This window comes from Mauremys mutica, chromosome 3, assembly GCF_020497125.1.
Source record: "Mauremys mutica isolate MM-2020 ecotype Southern chromosome 3, ASM2049712v1, whole genome shotgun sequence".
Classification (NCBI taxonomy): domain Eukaryota; kingdom Metazoa; phylum Chordata; order Testudines; family Geoemydidae; genus Mauremys; species Mauremys mutica.
This window is the reverse complement of record NC_059074.1, coordinates 165,870,373-165,896,692: the sequence shown is the minus strand read 5'-3', so window position 1 is coordinate 165,896,692 and position 26,320 is coordinate 165,870,373. Positions and strand designations below refer to the sequence as shown.

At 43.4% G+C, this 26,320-nt stretch overlaps 1 protein-coding gene across 3 annotated transcripts in view; it reads left to right on the top strand.

Moving 5' to 3' along the window:
* Positions 1-26,320, top strand: part of LOC123366418 (spermatogenesis-associated protein 7-like) — a 108,763-nt gene that overhangs the window by 31,620 nt on the left and 50,823 nt on the right. For all 3 annotated transcript variants that reach the window (XM_045009862.1, XM_045009861.1, XM_045009860.1), the window contains exons 3-4: positions 7,323-7,415; positions 24,634-24,681. In XM_045009862.1, coding sequence (XP_044865797.1) covers positions 7,323-7,415; positions 24,634-24,681 — 141 coding nt within the window. The remainder of the gene's footprint in view (positions 1-7,322; positions 7,416-24,633; positions 24,682-26,320) is intronic.

Genomic DNA, 26,320 nt, shown 5'->3' with positions numbered 1-26,320 from the left:
ACGATTGTGGTATTGAGCTGAGCAGGGTCCATGCTTGCTGTGCTATGGCGTCTGCACAGTTCACCAAGCAAAAAAGGCGCGAAACGGTTGTCTGCTGCTCAGGGAGGGAGGGGTGAGGCTGTACCCAGAACCACCCGCGACAATGATTTTTGCCCCATCAGGCACTGGGATCTCAACCCGGAAATGCCAAGGGGCGGGGGAGGCTGCGGGAACTATGGGATAGCTACGGGATAGCTACCCACAGTGCAACACTCCAGAAATTGACGCTAGCCTCGGACCATGGACGCACACCACCGATTTAATGTGTTTAGTGTGGCCACGCGCACTCGATTTTATAAAATCTGTTTTACAACACCGGTTTATGCAAATTCGGAATAGTCCCGTAGTGTAGACGTACCCTGTGTATCTTGAAGCTGGGACAAGGTGGGTGAGGTAATATCTTTTATTGGACTGCCTTCTGTGGGTGAGAGAGACAAGCTTTTGAGCCACACAGAGCTCTTCTTCAGGGCTTGAAGCTAATGTTTGTGATATTATTTGAGAGATGTATTCCAGCTACACCAGTTTTCCTTAGACTAAATTGAGCTGGAAACGACTTGTAAAATGACATAATTGTTCTAAAGAAGCAAAAGTGACTCTTCAACGATTTCCTCTTAGTCTCTCCTTTGGGAGAGTTGTTGGTGACTTATCTAGTTTAACATGAGAAAACACAGCTCATTATATGCCATAGGTACTATAATGTTTTCAATGCTTGGCGAATAAGCTTTGACATTAACTATTTTTTAAATAGAAACAACAGCTTTCACTGTGACCCAGGGGAAGTATCTTCTTGGGCAATTCATTGGGAGTTAGGCTGAGGAAAGGGGAAGTAGTTCAGTTTTTGTATGGTGACAAATCAGCTAATTTTACTGGGGATTTTTTTGTTTTGTTTTAAATCTTCAAACATTTTATTAAGTTGAGGAAATAAATGAGTTAAAAGATATTAGACGTATCTGTAGTAGCCCCATATTAAGCCTACATTGAGATTTGCACATAGGACCCAGCAAAACACTTAACATGTGTGTAACTTTAAGCACCTGTACACAGGGCCCACTGGTACCACAGTGCCGGCCAAGGAGCCTGGTGCCACTGCACCTGCTGTGGCACTGGCGAAGCAGGCTGTTCAGGCTGATTAGCCTGTCCCGTCGACTGATGGCTATGAAGGGAGGCCGGGCTGGCGTACGACCTGCTGTTGTCCCGGGACCGGGAAGAGCGGTGGCGTCGGGAACAGTGCCGACCACGAGAGAGTGATCCCAGCATGGAGAAGCGGGAGTACCGCCGGTAGCAGCTGCTCTGCGACTGGCTCCAATGGGCCGATCTGTGATGGCAAGGTGCTGGCGATCAATGCCCAGGACTGCGGGAGCGGTGCTGCAGTGGGGTGGTGTCGATACCCGTATCGCGATGGGCTACAATGGCCTCTCAGAGATGAGGACCTCTGGTGCCATCTGTCCTGGTCTCGACAGGGCCCACTCTCCTCACGAGGTCTATGGTCCCTTGAGGCAGAGCGATGCCTGGAACCCCTGCCAGTCGGAACCCAGCCACACAACCTGGTGGGGGTTGACAGGGACCGGAGCAGACTGCGCATGGGGCGGTCGCTGATCGGCAAATGGCGTTAGGAACATTCCCCAGACTGCAAATGATACTGATCAGGTGGCGACTGTGGAGATCCAAGTGGTGGCTTGCCTGTGGACCAGGGAGCCAACGGTGGTGGTGCCCCTGGTACTGGCAGAGATATGATGTCCCAGGCCACTTGCAGGGCCTCCGATGTGGAGGGGACCTGAACATCCAGGGAGGTCAGCACTGAGTGGGCCAGGCTGCTCCGCCCAACCTGAGTCTGACGCCTGGAGGCCGACAGAGATCAAGAACTGCCCAACGTGGATCTAGTCTCTCCCCGGTCTAGCTCCGATATCTCGGTGGAGAAGACCTCTTCTTAGCCTTCTTGGCGTGCACCGCAGACAGGGAGCGGTGCCAACTGGTGGAAGGCACCGAAGGTACTCGGTACATGGTACTCGGTGCCGACTCGGAGCGGTGCACTGGAGTCGGGGTCAACATCGACTCCATCAGAATGGCTCGGAGCCGAAATGTCTCTTTCCTTCTTGGTCCGAGGCTTGAATGATCTGCAAATCTTGCAGCGATCGCTGAGATGGATTTCCCCCAGACAGCGTAAACAGTCCATGTACGGATCACTCACTGGCATCAGCCGCCTGCAAGTGTCACACGACTTAAAGCCGGGGGCACAGGGCATGCCCCAACCCGGGTGCACTAAGCTAAACTAACACTACTCTAAACTACTTTAACTACAGGTACTACTAACTATGAACGAACAAGAGTTCAACAGGAAAGCTGCAGCCAAGCTGGAGCAGAGCAGTTCTGATGCACCTTCACTGGCGACAAGATGGCACTGAGGGTGGGGGGAGTGTGCAGTGCCCCTTATACTACACCATAGAGGCGCCACTCCAGGAGTCCCTAGGGGTGCTCCCCTATGGGTACTGCTAGGGGAAAAACTTCCAGTATCGGTGCACGTGGCGAGCACATCTGTTGTGGAATGCATGTGAGCAATCATTCGAAGAAAAAACAGTGATAAATGTCGCAACACTGATTCTTTTTCTCTCTCATTTTGAGAGGTCTCTCAAGTAATTTATTGTAGTTTAACATGTCTTATTGCATGATGACTAATTACCCAGCCTTCATAGATTGAACTACGGTAGATTTCTTCTGCACATGATGTTTGAAGAAAATCTCATGTTGGAAGATATGTTCTCCATCATAAATCTGGAAGTAGCAATACTAAAGTTTGATTCAAAATGACAGTGATAAAACACGTTTCTTCCATTTGGCTGATAAACCAAAATGATTTGAAAAGCATGTAAGAGGTAACTTTGTTCTTCACTGTGCTTTTAACTGAAAATACTTTTCCACTACCCTTAGCTTCTCCGCTAGAATTCTACTTTTTTGCTGTTTACAAAAGACACTAGCAAGTGAACTTTTTTGTTCATACTTTATAATAAGGGTACTGGAATTATACTGTCATTACAGTGCGGTTACACTGTACATATTACCCCTATTAGTATGATATCTGAGCACCTCACCGTCTTTAATGTATATACCCTCACAACACCCCTCTGAGGTAGGGAAGTACTACTATGCCCATTTTACAGGTGGGGATCTGAGGCACAGAGAGGCTAAATAACTTGCCCAAGGCCACACAGGAAGTTCAGGGAATTGAACCCATCAACACTTTTTATTATTTCTTATGTAGGAGCAGAGTGCTCACAATTTGTTTTACTGCAAAAATTATAGTAATTTTTCTAATCCGAGAAAGAATCGTATTTTATGAAAGACAAGAAATGAAAAGTATTATAGTCTTACCACACTGTGTGTCTTCAGCTTCTCAAGTTCAGGGCCGTAATTAATTTTGGGAAGGATGTTCCTCATGCAAATGGATTTTCCAAACAATTTTCTCCTTCTAATATTGTTTTCATTATTACACTGTTCTTCTGCCATGCTCTATTTTTTTTTCTGCATGTATTAAAACCAGCCTGTCACAGCAGATCAGCAATGGATTTTGGTGTTTCCCAGAAAGAAAACTATATCTTTAGTGACAAGGGTGTAAGTCACCATACCTCTGTTGATTGAACTTAATGGAGCTGTGCTAATTTACATAGCTAAGGCTATGGACAGATAGCTACAAATATTTTGTTTTGATTATTGTAAAACATTTGCCAATGCAAGGATAAGCCTGTGTAGAAAAAAATCCTACAGTTAGCAAAACATATGAAAAATTGTGCTTTTGAGATTTTGCAGATAACTCCAATAACTATGAAATATTACGGGCCCGATAGTGAGCCTTTTACTCATATTGGTGAGTATTTATTTCCATGAGTGATAATGTCTGAAATTGGACTGCTCATAGGTACAACTACTCACCAGTATGAATAAGTCGCTCACAATCTAGCTTTATGTTAATCTGCCTCAAATGTGGGATCCCGTTGTGATGTCTTTGCTCTCATTCGATAGTATCTTAGATCACAAGTAGTCCCCTTGACTTCAATGGGACTGAACATACTTGTGCTGTAACACAGTGGTTCTCAAACTAGGGCCTCCGCTTGTTCAGGGAAAGCCCCTGGCTGGCTGGGCCGGTTTGTTTACCTGCCGTGTCTGCATGTTCAGCCAATCGCAGCTCCCAGTAGCTACGGTTCATCGCTCCAGGCCAGTGGGAGCTGCAGGAAGCGGCATGGGCTGAGGGACGTACTGGCTGCCGCTTCCTGCAGCCCCCATTGACCTGGAGCAGGGAACCGCAGCCACTGAGAGCTGCGATCGGCCGAACCTGCAGATGCAGCAGGTAAACAAACCAGCCCAGCCCACCAGGGCTTTCTCTGAACAAGCGGCAGGCCTAGTTTGAGAACCACTGCTGTTACTTACTATTCAGTATGAATAAAGATATCACAATCAAACCCTTGTTTTGCACTGCTAAGTTCTAAAGAGTTTTATAGCAATCTTACCTTCATGTCTATGGGCTGTACAGTATGTGCCTGTTTTCTCCATAGTAATAAAATGCCATCTGGCTAGAACCTTGACTTGTGCTTACATGTTCTGTGTATAGTATCGGAACTAGGGTTCGAGAGCCAGAATAAGGCCTTGTTCCTGCAACCGACAGTATTCAGATATGCCACTGTGTCGGGATACCCCACTGAAGACAGCTGGGCTCTGTGCTAATGCCTTTGCACAGTGAATTGCAGTGACAGGATATTAAATAAAAACAAGATGAGGACACAAAGCATCAGTGTTCAGATCCTTCTTTCTGCTCTTTCTTGTATAGTTGTTTACATGCTCAAAGTGCTCAAAATGCTATACCAACATTAATTAAGCCTTAATGCACATATTTGTCAGTAGGATAATCCCTGTTTTGTAGATGAGGGACTGTGAGCAGCAGAGAAGGCTACACAGCAAGTCAGCGACAGAGCCAGTGTTAGTCCCAGACTCCCAACCCTGTACTCTTTTTCCAACTTAAATTAAAAGTTTGAAACTAAATGATTAACTACAACTATACCTTGAGGACATGGAGGATAAATCAATCAATTATTTACTTCACTCAGCTACAAAGCTGAATCTGAATAGGTCGGGCTAATTACCTTATTAAGAAGTTTTCTGCATCTGTTTATGTAAAGATCCAAGTCAAGTTCCATTTCTAGCCTCCAGTATTCTGTATAAAATTTGTTACTGTTATCTGCCAAAGACTGACCATCCACAAAGCCTGGGTCATGCTTGGAGAAAGAATCCTGCACTAGAAAATTACTGTACATTGTTCAGAAAGGGGTTAGAATAGAATGGAGAGTGCTCTCATATAAAAAACTGATGGAAAGCCATTCATTTAAGCCTCTAGATACCATTTTCCACCTCCCCTGCTGAAAAACATAAATCAGTCACACATCTATCCTCAGTCCTGCTGGCAGACCACATGCCTTTACAGAGTTGCACTGACTTCAGTTCACATGGGCAAAGGGGGCCACTGTGTGGTTCTGGGTTCAGGATCGAGACCTAATACAACTGGGATCCACAACAGCCTCACTATTAGTCCTACATAAGAGAGAAGAATTTACTGCCCTATTCTCTTCATCTTTTTTGCCATTAGGCAACAAACTCTCTGTAGCTAAAAGGCAACTTTTGTTAGACAAGGGGAAGATTCTACCTAATTTTAGAGGAAAATGTTAAGGACCTAGTCCTGCAAACATTACCAGATCTTGTTACCACTCATAGTCCCACTGATTTCAATGGGCCTGTGCCTAGTAGTAAGTGTATATAGGATCAAGCCCTGAATTTGGACTCAGCCTTCAATAAACACTTAAGAGTAACAAACTGTTTGTGTATTTTTCACTTCATTGTGGGCTAAGATGAAGTATTTAAGCAGAAATAGAACCAAGCTGCAAAATTCAGATTTAGGTTCTAAACTTCCCCAGTGTTTAGGAGTATTTGCATTAGAGGTTTTGATTTGGTCCATTTGAGATATAAGGGCCAGCTGTGAAATTTAAGTGCTTGTGTATATGAACACTTAGTTCATAGCAAGCTGGGGTGTAAATCTACCCTGCAGTAGCCTGCCCTGCCCCAAGTGTCTGTGTGGACCCTGCTGCTGGGCACTAAAAGTTTCATAGTTCACTTTAATCTACTCCCATTTCAGAGTACTGTATGGAACTTTTAGTGCATGGCAGCAAGGTCTATGCAAACACTTAGCGTGGAGAACATTTACATCCCAGTTGGCCACACATTTACTGTTAGAGAGATAAGCCCAAAGCTTAGATCCAGGTTTGGATTCTGAACTTCCTCCAAATTCAGGAATGTTCAGTTAATCATGGGTTTTGCGTCAGACCTTTCTTTGATTTCAAGGTGAGCTCTGAAGAGGTGAATGGACTCAGAAGCTCACAGGCAGAGAGAAAATGGAGCCGCGTAGATGAAAGAGTGACTGTAAACAGTAGTGGAGAAGGTACAGAAAAGACCATGTTGATAGAAGAGGACTGTGCACGTGGTGGATTAGGTAGATATGAGGTTAAATAGGTAAGGTGGAGAGTAAGTCAGTATAAAGTTTTGAAAATCATGAGGGAAATGCTGAATCATTTCTGAAGTGGATGAGAAATCAATTAAAGTAATGGAGGATCTAGAAGGTGGCCTCATTTTCTGGACCACCAGAACAGTTTGAAATGAATATTCTGGAATCCTTGCAGTTTAGAGACTTGAAAGAGTGCTGTCTTCAATTTACAGGGAAATAGATTTCTACTCTGCATCCCAGTTTAATTCAATGGGCCGAGTTCTACCATAATTTACATCCATTCAACCACACTCATGACAATGGGGTTTTCAAAATATAACTCTGCATATCATTTAGCCTAGTATTGGTGTAGCAGTTAGAGAAGTGCAAGCACATTTCTTTCCTCGCCCAGTCTCCAGCTTTAAATCTTTCAGATTGCAGAAGTTTATCATTAAAGAGAATATTAAATAACTAATTTTCTCCACAGATATATAATAGTAAAGAATAATACATAAACTATGGGTGATTTAATAATACATGGACAGTTCTCATACATGTGTTGCAAACCACAATTTAAGTATCCAAAGCCATACAAAACTGCAATAATTTATAACTTAAATTTTTTTGCTTTGTTTTCAGTATGAAAATTTAAAAAAAAAATTTCATTACAAGTGGAACAAGGCAAATCTTTAAAAATGTTTAAAGCTATTAATGCCTGTGAGCCATTTCTTAGCCTGTTGACTGAAATAAAATTTTACTCTTTCAGCTTTTTCTCCTGGATCTTCCTCCAAGCTGTCAACTCAGTACATTATTCAAGATCACATGGCTACTCATTATAGGAAATTGCTGTCCTCCAAAGGTATTTGAAATCTATCATGATGACTGTAGCCATCAGGCTGATAGATAAAGTCATAGTTAAGGGTTGGTTGGTTACACTTGTTCTTGGCCAGCTTGCTGTTTCCCCCCACATTAACTCAATGGATGTCAGTAGCCTTGAAAACCCAAGCAAAATACATTCAGAGGACTCCAGTAGAACATACAACTATGTTCTAGGTATGATGAGTATGTGATGTGACACACCAGTCTGGAACTTGAAATCTGGTTTCATATCAGTATTGAAGATCTTACATTTCTGACTGTATTTAACTTTTTCTTGTAACTAAAATGTCCTTGAAAGATGCCTTATGGACGGCTTGGGCATTTAAGTACACTTTCAGCAGAGCAGGCACAATGTGGCAGAACGAGTGCAAGTGTTACTGCCTCTGCTCTGAAAGTGGAACAACTATCTTCAGGGCAGTTCCCTTCCCATGCCTGTTCAGCTAAGCTGTCAATCCAGGACTATTCACACAAAATAAGATATTTATATGTAGAAGCATGATTAGTTAGTAAGTCTGGGATTTGGGTTGCCTTTGGAGTACCATTCAAATAGCAAGGTGTCCCTTTGCCAAGCAGTAGCAGATTTCAGGGCTATGTGGGTCAGTTTCTCATTTGAAGTAGAAATCAATTACCAGTAAATGGAATATTTTCTTAGTGTTGTTCGCTTATGTACAAAATAACTGTTTCCTTAAATGGAGGTACTCACCAACTGCACACAGGTAAGTCCCTATTGGTGAAACCTCCGCTAAATCACCGTTGCCCTTCACCAAGGAGCAGCTCTCTTGGACCCCTGTTTAAGACTCACCTGGACTTTCATAAACACACTGCCCCCTATTCCTGCCTCAGCCTCTGTGTTTTAGTTGGAAAAGCCCCTAGCCCAAAGCTCCTCACCTAGGACCATTTGACCACCAAAGGTTAGCCTGGGCATCAGCCCTACTTTTGTGCAGCTGCTCTGTAATACAAGAGAACTTCAGGACAGGTTAGACTGTCCAGACAAATTTTTGCCACATAGTCCCCCTATTTACCATCTGGGTTCTTATGCATCATAGACTCACAACAAGCATAGCATTACTACCTTAACAAGTGCTACTCTTACTGTCACAACAGATAGTTAAGGGTTAACAAGCTCAGTAACCTGATGAACACCTGACCAGAGGACCAATCAGGGGACAAGATAATTTCAAATCTCTGTGTTCCTTGTTGGGTCTTTGTTCTCTTTTTGGATCTAAGAGAGGCCAGACATATTCTTCAAGTTCTCCAGGTTTCCTGAAGTATTTTCTTCTATTCAGTCTAGTGAGTATTAGAAAGGCGGACTAGTCTTATAATTTGATTTCTACATTTGCAATTGTGTGTTTGCTGAAGAAATATCTTTATTTCTGTTTGCTGTTACTTTTGATTATTCTGAGCAAGGAGGGGGGGGAGAGCCTCTCCAGGTTTATAAGTTAGACCCTGTATTTTTCCATCCTGGTATTACAGAGATAGTGTACTTTCTTTCTTTCTTTTTAATAAAATCTTTTCTTTTTAGAACTTAATTGATTTCTTCATTGTTTGGATTTTCAGGGGAAAGGAAGGGGGGAAAAGTGAATCCCTCTTTGTTTTGATTCAAGGAATTTGAATCCAGGTATCTCTCCTAAGCACTAGGAGAGGGGAGGGGGGAAATGGGTTGTTTCCCTTTGTGTTGAGATTCAAGTTTGAATCTGTGTTCCCCAGGGAAAGTTTTGGGGGAACAGGGAGTGTGTCAGACACTTAAAACTTGACTGGTGGCAGCAAGAACCAGATCCAAACTAGAATTTTAGTTTAGAGGAGTCCATGCAGGTCCCCATCTTGTGAACGCTAAAGTTCAAAGTGGGGAATAAACCTATGACACTTACAAATCTCACATTTTATTTTTCTCTATTGAGTTAAAAAAGTTACATAGTCAGGGCCTGGTTCTCCACTCTGTGCAAATACCTGATGGAAAGGCTCTCATTAGCTTCAACAGGTTTTGGGTCAGAACCAAGACAGAAATTGCTCCACTGAAGTCAATAGAGTTACACTGGTGTAAAACTGATGTGAGGTGAAAATCAGGCCCTTGAGATTTAAAACATGATAGTCAAGGGAGACAGAGGAAAGATTATTGCAGGTTAATTTATGTTGTCTCTTTGGATTTAGTATTATGATGACGATTCATTATTTGTATTATGGTAGTACCTAAGAGCCCTATTCACAGACTAGGGCATATTTTTGATGGAGTTGTGTCTCCAGTTAAACCAACGGTCTTCGTAGGCCACACCACGTTATTTTTGTATGCACCATCACAGAGGAGGTAATTAATATAAGGAAACCATTTTTTTTCCATTAAAGCCACAACCACATTATCTTATGAGCTTTTCATAAGGAAGGGGGATAGCTCAGTGGTTTGAGCATTGGCCTGCTAAACCCAGGGTTTGTGAGTTCAATCTTTGAGGGGGCCATTTAGGGATCTGGGGCAAAAATCAGTACTTGGTCCTGCTAGTGAAGGCAGGGGGCTGGGCTCAATGACCTTTCAAGGTCCCTTCCAGTTCTAGGAGATAGGTATATCTCCAATTATTATTCTTTCACTCTTATCCCCTTGCCTTTTTCCATAAGGAAGGCTCCCTATTGTCTGAAATCCTCTCCTGGACTGTGCTTCCACTCCTCCAACACGTTTCTTCCACAAGGGCTGCGAACCTTGTTGAGAACCTCTTTGAAATGCTATCAAAAGCATGAATAGAAAAAGAGTGGTACTAACAGGACAGCGAATGGGCCATTTGCCTCCCTAGTATCCTCTCATGGCATGAGGTCGCTTGGCAGAGCCTTGTCTCAGTTTCCCTCTTCAGCTCAGCCCCCTCTTAAAAGCTCCACACACAGGTTCTTCTCTCATTCAGCACAGCCCTCCTCGGCGCTGGATTTATTACATTAAAGATTCAAAATAAAAGTTCTCAAATCATCATCAAGTTCATATTCCCAGTCTTTCCTGCCTGGGGTCTCCTGCCTGAAGCCTTTTTCTCCAAAAACTCGAGTTTCCCTGCTGGAGCCAGCTCACTCCCAGCAGTCCCTGGAGTCTCAATCTGGCTTCACTCTGGTTGTCTCCTCCCTCTCTCTGCTGCTTCCTGATGCTCTTTATAGGGGAATCCCCATCTCCGTACCCAGCTAATGTGGGACTAATTGGATGGGGTTGCCCACATCCAGGCCTCTGGCCCCTACAGGGGCAGGTCACTCTATTTCAAGAACACATGCTAAATATCACTGCACAGTCACTGGTGTCATGTTCTGTGCCTTCCCCCTCCTTTAGCTATTTAGGTGTCAATGCCCTTTTGACAGGGAGCTTGTTTGTGTTCTTGTTTGCAGAGCACTATAACAGGGTGCAAACTGCACCCTGTAGGATTCAGCCCCTTGGCCCCGCTTCTTAAAGACTCAGGGACGCTCCACGCTGATGCATTTGTGTCCTTTCCCCACCACCAGTTTCCTACTATTTACAGGCTATTTACATGGCTTGGCCTCACACCGGCCTGACCAGCAACAGACTAGTAGGCTCCTTCCTCCCTCTGAGCCTGGCCTTTCACTCCTGGTCTCTGCCCCTCCTCCACTTCCTCCCAGCCTGTTAGCTCCTGCTAATGAGGCTGGCAAGTGCGGGCAGTTCCCAGGCAAGCACTGACTATTTACCCAGCCCCAATCTGGGGCTGGGGTGGCAGGAACTGATTAAGGGTTTTCTTAGCAGAGCCCTGCCACAAGCATCTACCACATTTTGGCACTATATAAACAAGTATTTATCAATGTCTGTTAAAGAGTGTTTTCACAGAGAGTGTTTTCAGAATAGCACATTTGAATTTTTTTCAGAATAATTAATACACTAGAATGGGTCAATTTTAGAATCTTAAAGATATTTTTCCTGCTTGCCAGCTTTTGAATCTTGTCCATCCAACTGTAGGTGATTACCTCAACCCACTGACTCTGATGCCAGTGTATGGAAATGGCTCTTACTCTTCAGCGTCAATGACTTAGCCAGCCCAAATATTGCTTTAGCATGGGCTACTTTAATTCTCCTCCACAATACACCCTCTCCTTTAATGCTGATGCAACACTACATACTATGTGGTGGCTAGAAAAACAGGAGCCACAGTGTGGTATAGTGTCACATCTTTGTTCTGGAGGCAAGGAATACAGCTGTTGGGTTGTTCTCAACACCTGGCCCAACAGAATAACTTCAGCATCTGCATCACCCCGGTGGCATTATGTTTCAGGCCTGGGATGACTAACAATAATATTTGGTTGTGGCTGTCAGTAATGTCAAATTACAAGGAGAGGACATAAAAGGGTTCTGTCAACCATAGACGGCAGGTTATGGGGGGATGTTTGGTTTGCAATACCCAGGAGGACTACTCAGCTGATTGGGAGGGCAAAGTGTGTGTCACTAGGATAGGTATGAGAGAGTTATTGAGACAGTGTAGTGAGGTAATATATTTTACTGGACCAACATTTTGTTGGTGGACAAGCTTTTGAGCTTCAGAGCACCCTTCTTCAGCTGTGGGGAAGTAACCAGAGTGCGTAAGCTAAATACAAGTTGGGACAGATAGTTAAGCATAAGGGGTTCACATATGCTGTAGGAGAAGTGGGAAACTAAAGGTTAGCGGGAAGTGGGATGTGCTACAAATTGTTGTAATGATCCATAAAACCAGTATCTCTGGCAAGCCCATGGTTTTTGGTGTCCAGCAGAGTTATGAACCTAAGTCCCCAGGCTTCCCTTTTGAAGGTGTTATGCAGGTTTTCTTCGGGGACAAGGACTGAAAGATCAGATACGGAGTGATCACTCTGTGAGAAGTGTTCACCCATGGGTGATGTGGTGTTTTTATTTTATTGTTTTTCACAGTGAGTTCATTCAAGAGTGTAGTAATTGTTTCATCCACATAGTTGTTATTGGGGCATTTGATGCACTGGATGAGATACATATCTATCACAACATGTGGTGTATGGCACTCGTGGATCTTGAAAGGTGTTTTGTGGGGGGTATTGATCATCATAGCGGTGGAGATACGTCTGCAGGTGTTGTATGGGCTTTTTTGTCAGGGTTTAGTGTCGCTTTGAGTTGGTGTGTCCTGGTCTGCTGGGAGCTTTTGATGATTAGCTTGACGGGGTTGGAAGGTTGTTTGAAGGCCAGAAGAGGGGGTTTAGGAAAGATTTCTTTCAAGATGTAGTCCCCCATCAAGTATGAAATGTAATTTGATGATACCCCATAGGGGTTCTAGTGTGGGATGATAGGTGACTCTTAGGGGTGTGCAGTCGGTGAAGGCTTTTCTGTATTGAAGCAGGTTCTCTCAGGATATTTGAGTGGTCCTTTCCTTAATGCAATCTACTTCTCTGGTAGAATGCCTTTGTTTAGTGTAGGTAGTTTTAAGTGTGTTTAGGTCTGTATCCCGGACTTTCTCTATGAAGCAAATTCTGTGGTATCTGAACACTTGGCAGATTTATGGCTGTGTCTGGGGTGGTAGTTGAATCTGTGAAGGTAAGTGTGATGATCCATGAGTTTCTTGTATATAGTTCTTTGTAGGGTTCCATTGTTTAAGCTGATTGTGGTGTCCAGGAAGTTGATGCAGGCGTGGGAGTGTTCTAGAGAAAGTTGGATGGATGGGTAGTGATTGTTGAAGTTGTGGTGGAAATCTGTGAGGGAGTTTCGGTTGTCTGTCCAGAGGATGAAAATATCAGTATCTCAGGTATATTTCCAGAAATTCTTCCTTGCGATGGCCCTTGAAGAGGTTGACATATTGGGGAGCCCTAGTACCCTGGGCTTATCTGATGGTTTGGGCAAAGTGTTTATTGTTGAATGTAAAGTTGGTGTGGGTGAGAATGAAATGGATGAGTTTGGTGATGTGTTTAGGGTGGATTTCTGAGCATTGACCATTATCATGGAAGTATTTGAGTCAGGTAGTGATGGTATCATGGTGAAGGATGATGGTGTATAGAGAGGTGACATCGATGGTGGCAAGCATGGTGTTCTGGGTGAGGTTGGTAATATTGCAGAGTTTCTGGAGGAAGTCCATTGTGTCTTGAAGGAAACTGCCCCTTGGTGTGGTGAGTGGCTTGAGGATGGTTTTTCTGAGTCCTGATATTCCTTCAGTAAGAGTGCTGTGGCCAGATATAATGGGTCTGCTTGGGTTCCCTTGTTTGTGTATCTTGGGAAGCATGTAGAAAGTCCCTGGATTGAGTTTGTAGGGGGATGAAGTTGTAATTTTTCTTGGAATTGTTTGGGGAAGGATGTAATTTATCTTTTAATTCCTGTCTGAATTATAGCCTAGGGTGGTCTTTGAGTTCTTTATAGTTTTGTCAGTCAAATGAACTCGTACAGAGAAAAATGCACTGACTTTTTCACCATAACATTTTGTTTACAAGTCAGTGTTGTTGACTGGCTACCAGACTAATGGGCTTGCTCCTTTGTGAAGAATTCTGTCTCTACAAAATAAGCTGCAGCCCATTCAGATGATTCCATTAAATGATGTCCCACCCATTCTCACTCTTTCAGTCTACAGCAAAGGAGCAGCCAAGGAATTTGCATGCAGTATGTTCTAAAAGGTAGGATTTATAGACAACTTGACTGGAGCTGAAGACTTGTCTTGGAGCAGCCAAACTGATTGCTGAGAGCTGCAGTAGATATCCCCTCAAATTGTTCAGCAAAGTGACAAATCCATATCAGAGGGAGTACAAAGTAGTTTCCCATCTTATTTCAATAGTGTATTCCTTGTTTTGAGATGTCTGACTACCAAGGAAAGATAAAATAGGAGCTAGCTCAGGTGTTCAATTGGCAGAACTCATTGTAAGGGTGACATTGGAGTGACTGCTTCCTGCCATTAGAGATCTGGAAAATTATAGAAGTGGTGATGCTATACAGACTAATGGGAGATTCCATTAGTGTCTAGACTCATGGCTGCGGCTCAGCAGCAGTTCCAAGCACTATCTGTAAATGGCTGCAAACTGTGGGGAGAACTTGGAACACACAATTTGCTGTATCAGTGCATTGCTCCAGCAAGTCCTGCCTGCAGCGTTGGCAAACATCTGATGCTTCAGAAGAAGGTGAAAGATGACAATAGAAATGAAGAAGTGAGTGACAACCCATAGTCAGTTTAACAGTATTGTAAATCCGCTAGTCCTATACTACCTAGACTTTGTCCAACCAAAGCCTGCATTGATAACGTGCTATGAGCTTGGTGACCTCATGTAATGTTCATGCAATAGAACAGATTGCAGCTGCCATTCAGTTACATTAAGGAACTGCCGGGCCATCCCATCTGTCTTTGTTTTAAGACCAGTAACCACCATAGCATCTCTTGGTCAAGTTGGTAGAGGATGACTGGGAAGGGGCCCACTCATTGCAGGTCTGCTTCCTTGGGGCTGGGGCTGGGAATTAGCTCTCACCACATCTGGTATCTCTTTCCACTGGTTGCTCGTGCTGTGGCCCCTCTCTCTGTGACTCAGCCCTCTGGCCAAGTCACTATGTAATCCCTCCCTTTTAGGGTAAAAAAAAGTCCCAGTGGACAAGCTGTCCAAATGCTCCCTCAGTCCCCCATTCCACTTCTCCAAGGCCTGTGCCACTTTCTCAATGGCTAGTAGGGGAACCCAAGCCCACCCACTACTCCGGGTTCCAGCCCAGGGACCCTATGACTAGCAACCTAGGTCTGCTCAATCTCAGACCCTGTTCCCTCTGCTCCTTCCTACTCCCAAGTCCATGTCCTTGACTATCTCTAGGTTTACCACTGAAGCTTCCTCTGCTCCCCGTGGCTACTTCAGCCTTCTAGGACTTTTGCAAGTCTCCCTAGTCCAGGGCAGGACCTCGGGGTTTACTCTTCCTCTGGATCTCCTCCTTGTCCCTGGCCAACTCCTTTTCCCTCTAAGGGAGTGACTGCAGCCTGCCTCCCTGCAGCCTCTTCCTCAACTTTGTGGTGTAGCAGACTTGCTTCCTAAGAAAACTTAGAGGAATTAAAGTAACAAAATTTTCCTTGCAAAATCTATCAAGAAAACAAGGAAAATGGGGCCCCAATCATAAAAAGCTCTTCTGCAATTTAAGTGCAAGACTAAGTCCTTAAAAAAAGATACAAAGTTTATTTGGGTCTCCTGCTTTTTCGTGCTTCTGCCTCTATCCTTACAATGTGGTCAGTTGCACTCCTACTTCTTCAGAACCAGTCTGCATTCCATCCAAACCTATTTCTTTGTAGGTGTGCTACCAGTTCTTCCATTACATTCTTTCCATGGTTGTACCTAAATATGCCGTGAGGGCAATTGGTCTGTATGTTTAGGGTCTGGAGCACAACTTACCTGGTTTCCTCATTGGGAGAATAATCACATATTTCCAGTCCTTTGATATTTTACCTTTTTGCCACGTTATATAAATCTTAGTATCACCCTCAAGCTTGCTTAATTTAGGGGCTTAAGCATTTCAATGCTTATTTCATCCTTGCCTGATGATCTGCTTTTGCTCCTTATCATCACTTTTTGGAGTTCTCATATTAAAGTTTTGATTTAAAATAATATCCACATCTTTCTCCCACCTCTTCAGCATCTCATAACTATCCTTAATGAATGTTCTTTTCCTCTCCCTAATTTCTATCCTCTGATCCTCATCATTACTTACTTTTTGTAATATGATGGACAGAATTTCCACTTTTTCTTTACTCCATACTCTGCAAATCCAAGGCTTGGTATTATGTGACTCTGACTCTTTATTCAATTCATTTCCCTAAGTTGTTGATGATACCAATACAGCAGAGGTATTTTAGTTACTGTCTCCTGGTATGTTCTCCAGCTCTCTTTTTTGCCCTTTTTTATAGCCCTCTGTTCAATTTTCTTACTTTAATATTTCATTCAGTCCTCACTATTTAAGGAATTTTTTTGATGACTTGTTTGTCTTATTCCTTTCCTTAATTACTATTTCACATTCCTTGTTGCACCATGGAACACTTTTCCTATCTTTAAGTACTGTTCGTATCCTAGGAATAGCTATGCAGGCTGTCTTTATGATTCTCTTAGTAAGATTAATACATAATTCCTCAAATTTTTCATCTGTACTTTGCTCATTCACATACACTTCTACCCTGATATAATGCGGTCCTCAAGAGCCATAAAATCTTACCACGTTATAGGTGAAACCGTGTTATATCAAACTTGCTTTGGCCTCGAGCATCTCCATTATTAATGGTCAGCATATAGCCCCACCCCCTTATCCGACCGCACCTACTTCCTGCCCCCCCGACTGGCCCCTCAGAATCCCCGACCCATCCAACTACCCCCCCCCGCATCCCTAATCACCCCAGGACTCCCATGCTGAGCCACACACTGCACTGGGACGGGCGCTAGGACCCAGGGAGGAAGCACTCACACCTGCTCGACCACGTCAGCTGGGGCAAGCCCCGCAGGGGTGGGGCGGGGGAACTGGTCCGTCGGCCGCTGCCCTGTCCATGGAGCGTGCCCAGCCCAGTGCAGCGGCTGAGCCCGCGAGGGGGAGCAGGGCTGGCAGCCTCACCCAAGGTGTCCGCATGCACCTGGTCCCTGCCCCGTGCCCATGTGGTGCTTGGGGAGTGTGAGCCCATCTCTCCTCCTCCACAGAGCCCCGCACAGCCTGTCCCCGGTGAGGATGCCAGGCCAGCTGCCTGCCGGGGCGCACGGAGCCCCTGACTGTGGGCGGGTAGTGCGGCGCTATGGACCCGGAGAGCCCGCCCGGTGCTGCTGCGAGCAGGGCACAGCCTGCCAGCTGGGCCCGCTGTGTGCTGAGCCCTCCAGCGCCGGGACAGGGGCACCTGCACGGCACCGTCTAGGATGGGCACCTCTCCCTGCCCTGGATCCACAACTTCCCCGCGTGGACCAATCTTCCCCAACTTCTCGGCACCGGCTGGAGCCCCTGTGACGTTCCCTGCACTGCAGCTCCTCTCCTCGGTCTGTGGCTCCCCCCTGCTCCCTGGCTCCTGACCAGGGGCGGCTCCAGATATTTTGCTGCCCCAAGCACAGCAGGCAGGCTGCCTCGGTGGCTTGCCGGTGGGAGGTCCCTGGTCCCGCGGATTCGGCGGCACGCCTGCGGGAGGTCTGCTGAAGCTGCGGGAGAAGCGGACCCTCCGCAGGCGTGCCGCCGAAGGCAACCTGCCTGCCGCCCTCACGGTGACCAGCAGAGCACCCCCAGTGGCTTGCCGCCCCAAACATGCACTGGGATGCTGGTGCCTGGAGCCACTCCTGCTCCTGTTCGCCCCCCCAAGACCCTCTGCCCCTTATCCAACCCCTCGGACCCATCCCAGCACCCTTAATACGCTGCTCAAAGCAGCGTGTCAGAGCCAGACACGCTGATCTGCCGGAGCGCACAGCCCCGCTCCCCAGAGCTCTGCTTTGCCACGTTATATCCGAATTTGTGTTATATCGGGTCACATTATATCAGGGTAGAGGTGTATTCCTCATTTTTGTTTCTAAAGAGTTTCCAGTTTTCTTATTTTAGATTCCAAGTGGGGATATTATCCTTATCTTCAGTATTTCCTTGATGAGTAATTAATGTCAGGAAGTGGTCGCTACCTGTTCCCTCCTCTTTGTATATATGTCAGCTGCATTTACTTGCTATTGTGCTAGAAGCTATTCCCAGATCCAGGCATGAGAAGCTTTCATCAGCCATATTGAATCTGGTAGGTGATCCATCAGTTAATATTACTAAATTATTCTCTTCAAAGAACGGCTCCAAATATTTTCCATTTTTATCATTTTTCTTACTTCCCCATAATCTGTTGTGGCTATTCAGATCACTACAGATAACGAAGGGACATGTAAGATCTGCAGTTAATTATGCCATGTTCATAGCCTCTAGTTTCTTGCATGGGTTATAGACATTAGAATGCCTTAGAGATGCAGAATTGTTTTATATTGGTATCCAATAGCATATATTTGATATTTAGCTTTTTCTTCTTCTAAACTTCTATTTCCAGGAAGCAGCAAAGAATCCTGTGGCACCTTATAGACTAACAGACGTTTTGCAGCATGAGCTTTCGTGGGTGAATACCCACTTCTTCGGATGCAAGCAGTGGAAATTTCCAGGGGCAGGTGTATATATAAGCAAGCAAGAAGCAAGCTAGAGATAGGAAGCTCACATTATCCTTAATGAAGGTGGAGTCACCCCAACATGGGCATTCCTATTTCTCTATCATGTCTATATATGCCATATCCTAGTTTTTCTATTAGCCAAGCCTCTTGTATGCATGTTATATCAAGCTTTGTTTTCATATCAATAATATTTTTCTTTAATTCTTGCCCATGTGCTACTAAGCTATAAGCATTCCAGCTGAAAATAGTCACCACTATGCTTTTTACCTTCAATATTTCCTTCACTTAGGTTGCTAGCTCATAGGTACTTTTCAGCAGCTTTAATTATAATTCTCATTCTCTCCTATTTGAGGCATACGATTTATTACTTCAATCATAAACGCAATGAATCTCTGTTTATGTAAGTAGTATGTCATCTCCTTTTACCTGGCTGTCACTCATTACTTCCTTCCTTCCTATTAATTTATTGCTGGCTATTCCCTTTCCCCTTATCAGGTTCTCTCCCCCCCCGCCGCCCCTTTTTCCCTTGTAGAGGTCTCCTGGTAGCTTCTGCATATGAGATGTTATTAGTAATTTTGGTTTTTTTGTAGTTCTCTAGCTTGCTTTACCTCAGTATATCTTCCATAGGCTAAGTTTTTTTCCTCCACAGTTGCAACATTTTGTTTGGTCCTACCTCATAATTATCGTATGAATGTTTACCTCCATACTTACTGCACCATATATTTTCCCCTTGCAATTATTTGCTACCTGACCAAATCTTTGGCATCTCACAGAAGGAGTAGGAGGATTAGAGGGCTTAATGCAGAATATGTAATACCCTAAAATTACTTTCTCTGGTAGCATCTGCCCCAGAAATGTAACCAGCACAGCTGTCCAGGGCTTGCTATCACTGCCTAGTCTGCTAAATTAGTCTCTTCACCTATTCCTTGTTTTATTTCCTCTTGACATTTCAGCTGGCACATTATACTACCCCTCCTGTTCCTATGAGGAATTTGGGTAGCTAACACCTTAGGTAAAAAACAAAACAAAAAACACACAACTAACACCTTTGTCTTAAGGAGCTTCCCTAATTATCTTTTGTTTTTACAGTCTACTAACTAATCTCCTCCAGATGGTTTCTTAGCTCTTACTAGATCTCCAGCACTTCTATTGATCAACTCAGCAATCTACAGGGAGTTGATATCCTCTATCTTTAGGTCCTTACCTAAGGATTTTACTATTATGTAATTTTCCCCCCCTTTCCCTTTCCTGCATTCTTATTTCCTGGTCCTTCTGGTTTTAGAGAATCTACCCTCTTCTTATCTGTATCCAGTTTTTCACAGTGCTTTCCCTGTCCTTGTTGCCTAGCCTGGTTTTAGTTTCATTTGTTCTCATTCTGCCTAGCCAAAGCCTTAGCTAGCCTGCAAACCAACTGACCCTTCCTGCTTGCTCTTCCTAACTTTTATACTCCCATCCGACTTCTCCCACAGCCAGGCTTCATCTGTAATTAGTGCTTATTAAGTCGTCCATGTGCATTTTATAAGTTCAGCTGGCCCCTTCTGTCTCACATTAATCTGCTCAGGGCCTGTGTGGGGTGGGTACCCCATTACAAGGACAAATAGCTGTTAGAAAATCACAACTAATCCACAACCAGGAGAGAGAATATGAGGCTGAAAATCATCCTGGGTAACCTTTGATTCACCTCACCACAATTTTTTTTTAATCTTTCATACACAAACATGTTTGGCCCTCAGCTGTATAGTGTTGGGTTTAAATGACCTTTGCTCATGTGTGGCTAATACATTTAATTCAGAAAAAACGCACACCTGGGTCTGTAGAACCCAAATACCCTTCTTCCCAAGCAAATGCTTTGCCCATAAATATACAGATGCAGCTGGACTACCTGAGGGCAATGAAGACTGCTATACATAATTAACACTTGTTCTCTTTTCTGCTAGTTAAACCAAAGCTGCCTTTCAGGTCATGAGGAGAGGCGAGAGGGAGCCAGCCACACATGGCAGAAGTCTGATGCAAGGATTTTTTTTTTAAATAATCTTTAGGGGATTTTTAGTCTGTTACACTCTTGTAGCACAAAAGAGAATTTATGAGAAGTTTCTGGCAGAACAAGCTCTCCAATACTATATCTTAGTTGTTCAAAGGGGTTTAAATTTTATTTTGTTCAAATGATGATACTGTTCATCCATAGCAAAATTCAGCAAGGTTGTTAATTTTCTTTTTATGTTAGCTATAAATCAAACCCTATTTTGATTGCTAAAGTTTTCTAATACTTGTGTGTCTTACTAGGAAAGTCTGAAGATTTTTATTTAAAAGTCTGATTTAGGGCATTAAACAAAAAACAAACTTTGCATGAAGTCACATCTGAGAAACAAAATATTAAAATGTACTTTACTTCTTATGTTTCATAAATTACTTCTGTACTTTCCTTGTGGGGCTAAACTAACAGAGAAATGTAGAAAGATTAATCCTGCAAGGCTCACCACTTGTAAAATAAATGTTTAGCACAAGCATTCGTTCTGCTTAGTATTACAAAGCACCTATGTAGCTCTTTTCATAAAAATACCACCAAATCTCAGGAATTCATGTTCAAATTATGTTGTAACATCCACATTCCCCCTCTTTTATCCAGAGATGGTCTAATTTTCAGCAGTGCTGACCATCCACAAGAAATCAATGAGTGCTGTAAGTGCTCAGTACCTTTGAAAACCCTTTGTCTCAGGGCCCTATTTAAGTGAGGTGCTAAGCAGTCTCAGCTCTCATTTGAAAATATGGCCTTCTTGACCTGATTTTAGTCAGACACCTGGAGGAACACTCCTCTCAAGGTCTGAAACATCTTCTGGGTGCACTTGTACAAACTCTGTTTTGGTATAGTATCTGGTGATAATCCATAATGCCTGTGCATTTCAGATGAGAATGGAGCTGTTGGCCTTTAAATGAAACTGGAACTTTGCTCTATTTGTAAGAAGTGGCTATCTCTTTTCCTGCCAGTTGGCAACCAGTATTCCCTATTTCTTTAAGAGTATTTAATCATGTGACTCCTCAAGGGTCCATTCTCCCTCCCTTATAAGCATATAGCTTTGAATTGTGTTGTACTATTGAGGTACCTGTCTTCCCCAAATTCGGTATACTGCCATCTGGGGATGAGATCATACTGCTCTGAAGATAACACCAGTGCACCAAAGGGTGCCATTACAATGGGCTGCCGTCATTGGTTCCAGACCACAGTTACTACAGAGTAAGAGTTCACCATTGGAGTTTTATGCTGCAGTAGTTCAGAACCTGCACAGATCCATGCTACCTTATCTTAGTTTCACAGCTCTCCAGGGCTGTGCCCTGATCTGTACCGCCAGCTTAGTTACTTGGTGGGTCCCGATAGGATAAACACCTCTTGATTGCTAACCTGTTAGCCATCAAGGGAAGAGAGATGGAGCAATCCCCCCACCCCCTCTGCTTTTTCTTGGTACTTGTTCAAGTAATTGTTAAAACCAGCTGATAGGGGGTTATTTACCATTTTTGGGAGGAATGCCTCCACATATTCGTTCATTCATAGATTCATAGATTCTAGGACTGGAAGGGACCTTGAGAGGTCATCGAGTCCAGTCCCCTGCCCTCATGGCAGGACCAAATACTGTCTAGATCATCCCTGATATACATTTATCTAACCTACTCTTAAATATCTCTTAAATACCTTCCTAGGCAATCCATTCCAGAGTTTAACCACCCTGACAGTTAGGAACTTTTTCCTAATGTCCAACCTAAACCGCCCTTGCTGCAGTTTAAGCCCATTGCTTCTTGTTCTATGCTTAGAGGCTAAGGTGAACAAGTTTTCTCCCTCCTCCTTATGACACCCTTTTAGATACCTGAAAACTGCTATAATGTCCCCTCTCAGTCTTCTCTTTTCCAAACTAAACAAACCCAGTTCTTTCAGCCTTCCTTCATAGGTCATGTTCTCAAGACCTTTAATCATTCTTGTTGCTCTTCTCTGTACCCTCTCCAATTTCTCCACATCTTTCTTGAAATGCGGTGCCCAGAACTGGACACAATACTCCAGTTGAGGTCTAATCAGCGCAGAGTAGAGTGGAAGAATGACTTCTTGTGTCTTGCTCAGAACATACCTGTCAATGCATCCCAGAATCATGTTGCTTTTTTTGCAACAGCATCACACTGTTGACTCATATTTAGCTTGTGGTCCACTATAACCCCTAGATCCCTTTCTGCTGTACTCCTTCCTAGACAGTCTCTTCCCATTCTGTATGTGTGAAACTGATTGTTCCTTCCTAAGTGGAGCACATTGCATTTGTCTTTGTTAAACTTCATCCTGTTTACCTCAGACCATTTCTCCAATTTGTCCAGATCATTTTGAATTATGACCCTATCCTCCAAAGCAGTTGCAATCCCTCCCAGTTTGGTATCATCTGCAAACTTATATGTGCAGTGTTAAGTGCTTATTGTGTAGTGTATGTATTCATATAATTAATACATACTCTATAGATGAGGCTACAGTACATGCATAATCAAAAGAGTAATAGGATTTATATTAGGAATTCCTTGTTGGCTGCTGGATGTTACCTATCCTCCTCATGGAGTCTCTTCTGGTTTAGCCTTACAAAATAAAACTTGAATTGCAAAATTAAATTATATTCAATTAACACTTGCTGCTAGGGTGGCAGTGGAGGACTGATGGCTTCTTCTTGAGTCTAGGAACAAATTGAATCTCCCCATCATCTTGTAACTTCTCCCAAAGTTACCCCTGATTGAGAGCTTCTTGGTAACAATGGATGCTTTTTCCAAACACCTGGGCTAGCTTCAGTTTAATCTTTCCTGATTAATACCATAGAAAGGAGGAGGGTGCTGCTGTCACAGGATTTTTTAATTTTGTATTAATTGTTATTATCCCTCAGGGTATTATAAGTAGAGATAGGCCCAACCCACAAAATACAGATCCAGGTCTGGTAATGCGTTTCTCATGTTTGGATCTGGTTTTATTCAAACCTGCTTCCATCTGAGGATACATGTACTGCAGTTGGGAGGGGTGATTCCCAGCTCAGATAGACATACACATGCTAGCTCTGCTCAAGTTAGTGTGCTAAAATAGTAGCATGGCCATGACAGCACAGGCAATGGCTCAAGCACCCAAATATGTACATTAGAGGATCAGACGGGATTGTAAGTTGAGCAGCTAACCAGAGCAACCAACTGTGCCACCTGATTAGTGCACAGAATTAGACGTAGCTGCAGCACAGACATAGCGTCTCAGGGTTGCTACAACATGGATGCCACAGCTGCTTAACTAAGAGTTTTCCCACCTGTACCACTCATGTAACAATACTCAGTGTACATTTACGATAGATGTCACAATCTGGCTAGACCCCTGGCTGACAGTGTCTTATCAAGATGATTCAAGCTATGAGAAAAATGGCAATCTCAGGAGACAGAGTTTCATGTGAATTATTTTGCAGGTTTTGCTTTGTGTAGGTTTCCAACCCTTAGGTTCTAGGAAAACTCCAAAGCAAAACTCAGCCCAAGACATTTCCATGTGTAACCATAAATCAACCCTAACTCAGCTCAATTTGGCCAGGGACTGTTTGATTCTCTAATCCCCGTGAATCCGACATGATATTTTAGGTTTGTAACACCATCTGGAAGGAGGTGAGTTTGGTCCAGTTTCAAATCGTGTTCCAAATATTTTGCACAACTGGAGTAACGACAGGCGCCAGCCCACTGCCTGTGAGAGGCAGCCATTCAGTTAGCTGAATGGCTGTCCAACCCCTCATGTCTCTTATCCAGAAGTTGTGGGCCAGAAACTCAGTTGGTGTAAAACAGCAGAACTCCATTGACTTCAGTGGAGCTACACCAGCTTAGAGTATCTTGGGGCGTGGCTCAATAATGGCTAAGAACAAAGAGGAAGAACTGTGCAGGTGATTAGAAAAATAATAGATCTTAGTTGGTTTTAAACAAAATTAAATATGACTATCTTTACTATTTTAAACCCTGGCACCAAGTATCCAAAGTTCCCAGTGAATCCAATACTTGGTGGATCAGACCCCCAGTGTTCTTCCCTATCAGTTTTAGTCCAATGTTCTATGCTGTGATTTGTAAGTGAAATATTGAGATCATAGCTAAATATGCTTATTTTTCTGTTAATCCAGCTGCTGTTGATTCATCTGTACCAAAGAGTTTGCATACTAGCATTAAATGTGAGTATGGTTTTGTTTTCGTTTCCAAATACGTCTGGCTTCATTTGTTTGATTTAGAAATATTTGTCTTGGATAATCTCATTTTGTTGTGCTATGCCGGTGCTGTTTTGAAAAGGCACATGTATAACTAAAGTTTGCATCATTCCAAGTGTGGTCAAGATAACAAACCGTGTCTACTGTGCGATGCACGTTTGTGCTGATATGGGCTAAATCCCAGGCCCTGGAACTTAGTATTGACTGTTTATTTGGGATATAAATTTCTTGCTTTATTTTCCCATCACAACCCAGAAATTCTAGTTCAGATACATAGAACTGATATTCACCAGCCTTTTGTATTCTTTGCTAATCAACACTGGCTATAAGGCAAACAATGTTTTACTGCTCATGAAGCTGCAAAGAACATCTGGGTAGACGCAGGCTGTGATTGTTTAGTGATATCATTAAAGCAGAGGAACATTGCACTAGATCCTACTGCCATCTGTTGGCTGAAACATGAAATATCATTGGAGTTGGGTGTGCAGGGAAATCCTTTCTTAAACTTTCTCTCCCAAAAGATAAGGAGCCTGGTGGCACATGGAGAGGAGTAAATTCATCCCCTTCCCATGGGCACAGCGTCCCTTTGGCATGCAGACAGGTTCCTTCATTCCCCACCCCTGCGAGGCATTCCTCTGCTTCTCTATGGGATGGCTGTATAGCTAGTAACATGTGCTTCCTTTATACAGAGAGGTGCAATATCTTATCAAATAAAAAAAATCAGGAAAAATGGAAAGTTTCTATTGTCCACAGTGGAATCATAGCTCCATATTATGATTATTTAGATACCTAAACTAGGACATCACAGAGTATAACAAACTTGGAAGCCAAGAAACGCATGGCTAAGGCTATGGTAGAGCATAGACATTACAGCTATGTTCACCCTAGAACACAGATAGACACTACATCTTTAGGGGGCTCAGACTAGCAGATTACATGTGTTCTTCAACACAGAAACACAAGAGGACAATTTAAGGGTCATAACAGCAGAAAATTTAGATTTTTCATTCTTATTTTGGGGTGGAATAACTCCTCCTAATTAACAATGTTAATATTTCTTCTGTGCATTTCATTTATTTTGTTCTTTTTATGTTTTTTCCATTAACCATTTTATGAAACTAGTTCTACAGTAATGGAGCAAAATACTGTAAAAGCCCCACTGTAAGCTTAGTATTTACGGAAAAAACATATACAGACACACAAACCTCATTGATTCAGAAATATCAGGAGGACAGAATTTATTCAACCTATGACGTATACAACAGGGAATGTTTCAGATAAAGTGATGTGTATGGATGGAACAGTACCTACATTTCTATAACAGGTGTATTTGTTTTATATAGATATACGGTATTATGCTATGTACTGTTTGCATTACAATATACCTAGAGGCCCCACTAGGCACTGAACATACATGAAGTAAGACCCAATCTTTGTCCTAAAGATCTTGGTCTACATAGAAAGGTAGGCAGAGGATGGGATAAAGGAAGCATTATCTCCATTTTACTGATGGGGAACAGAGGCACAGAGAGTTTAAGTGACTTGCTCAGGATCACACAAGGAGTATAAGGCAGAGCACGGGAACTGAATGCACAAATCCAAAGTC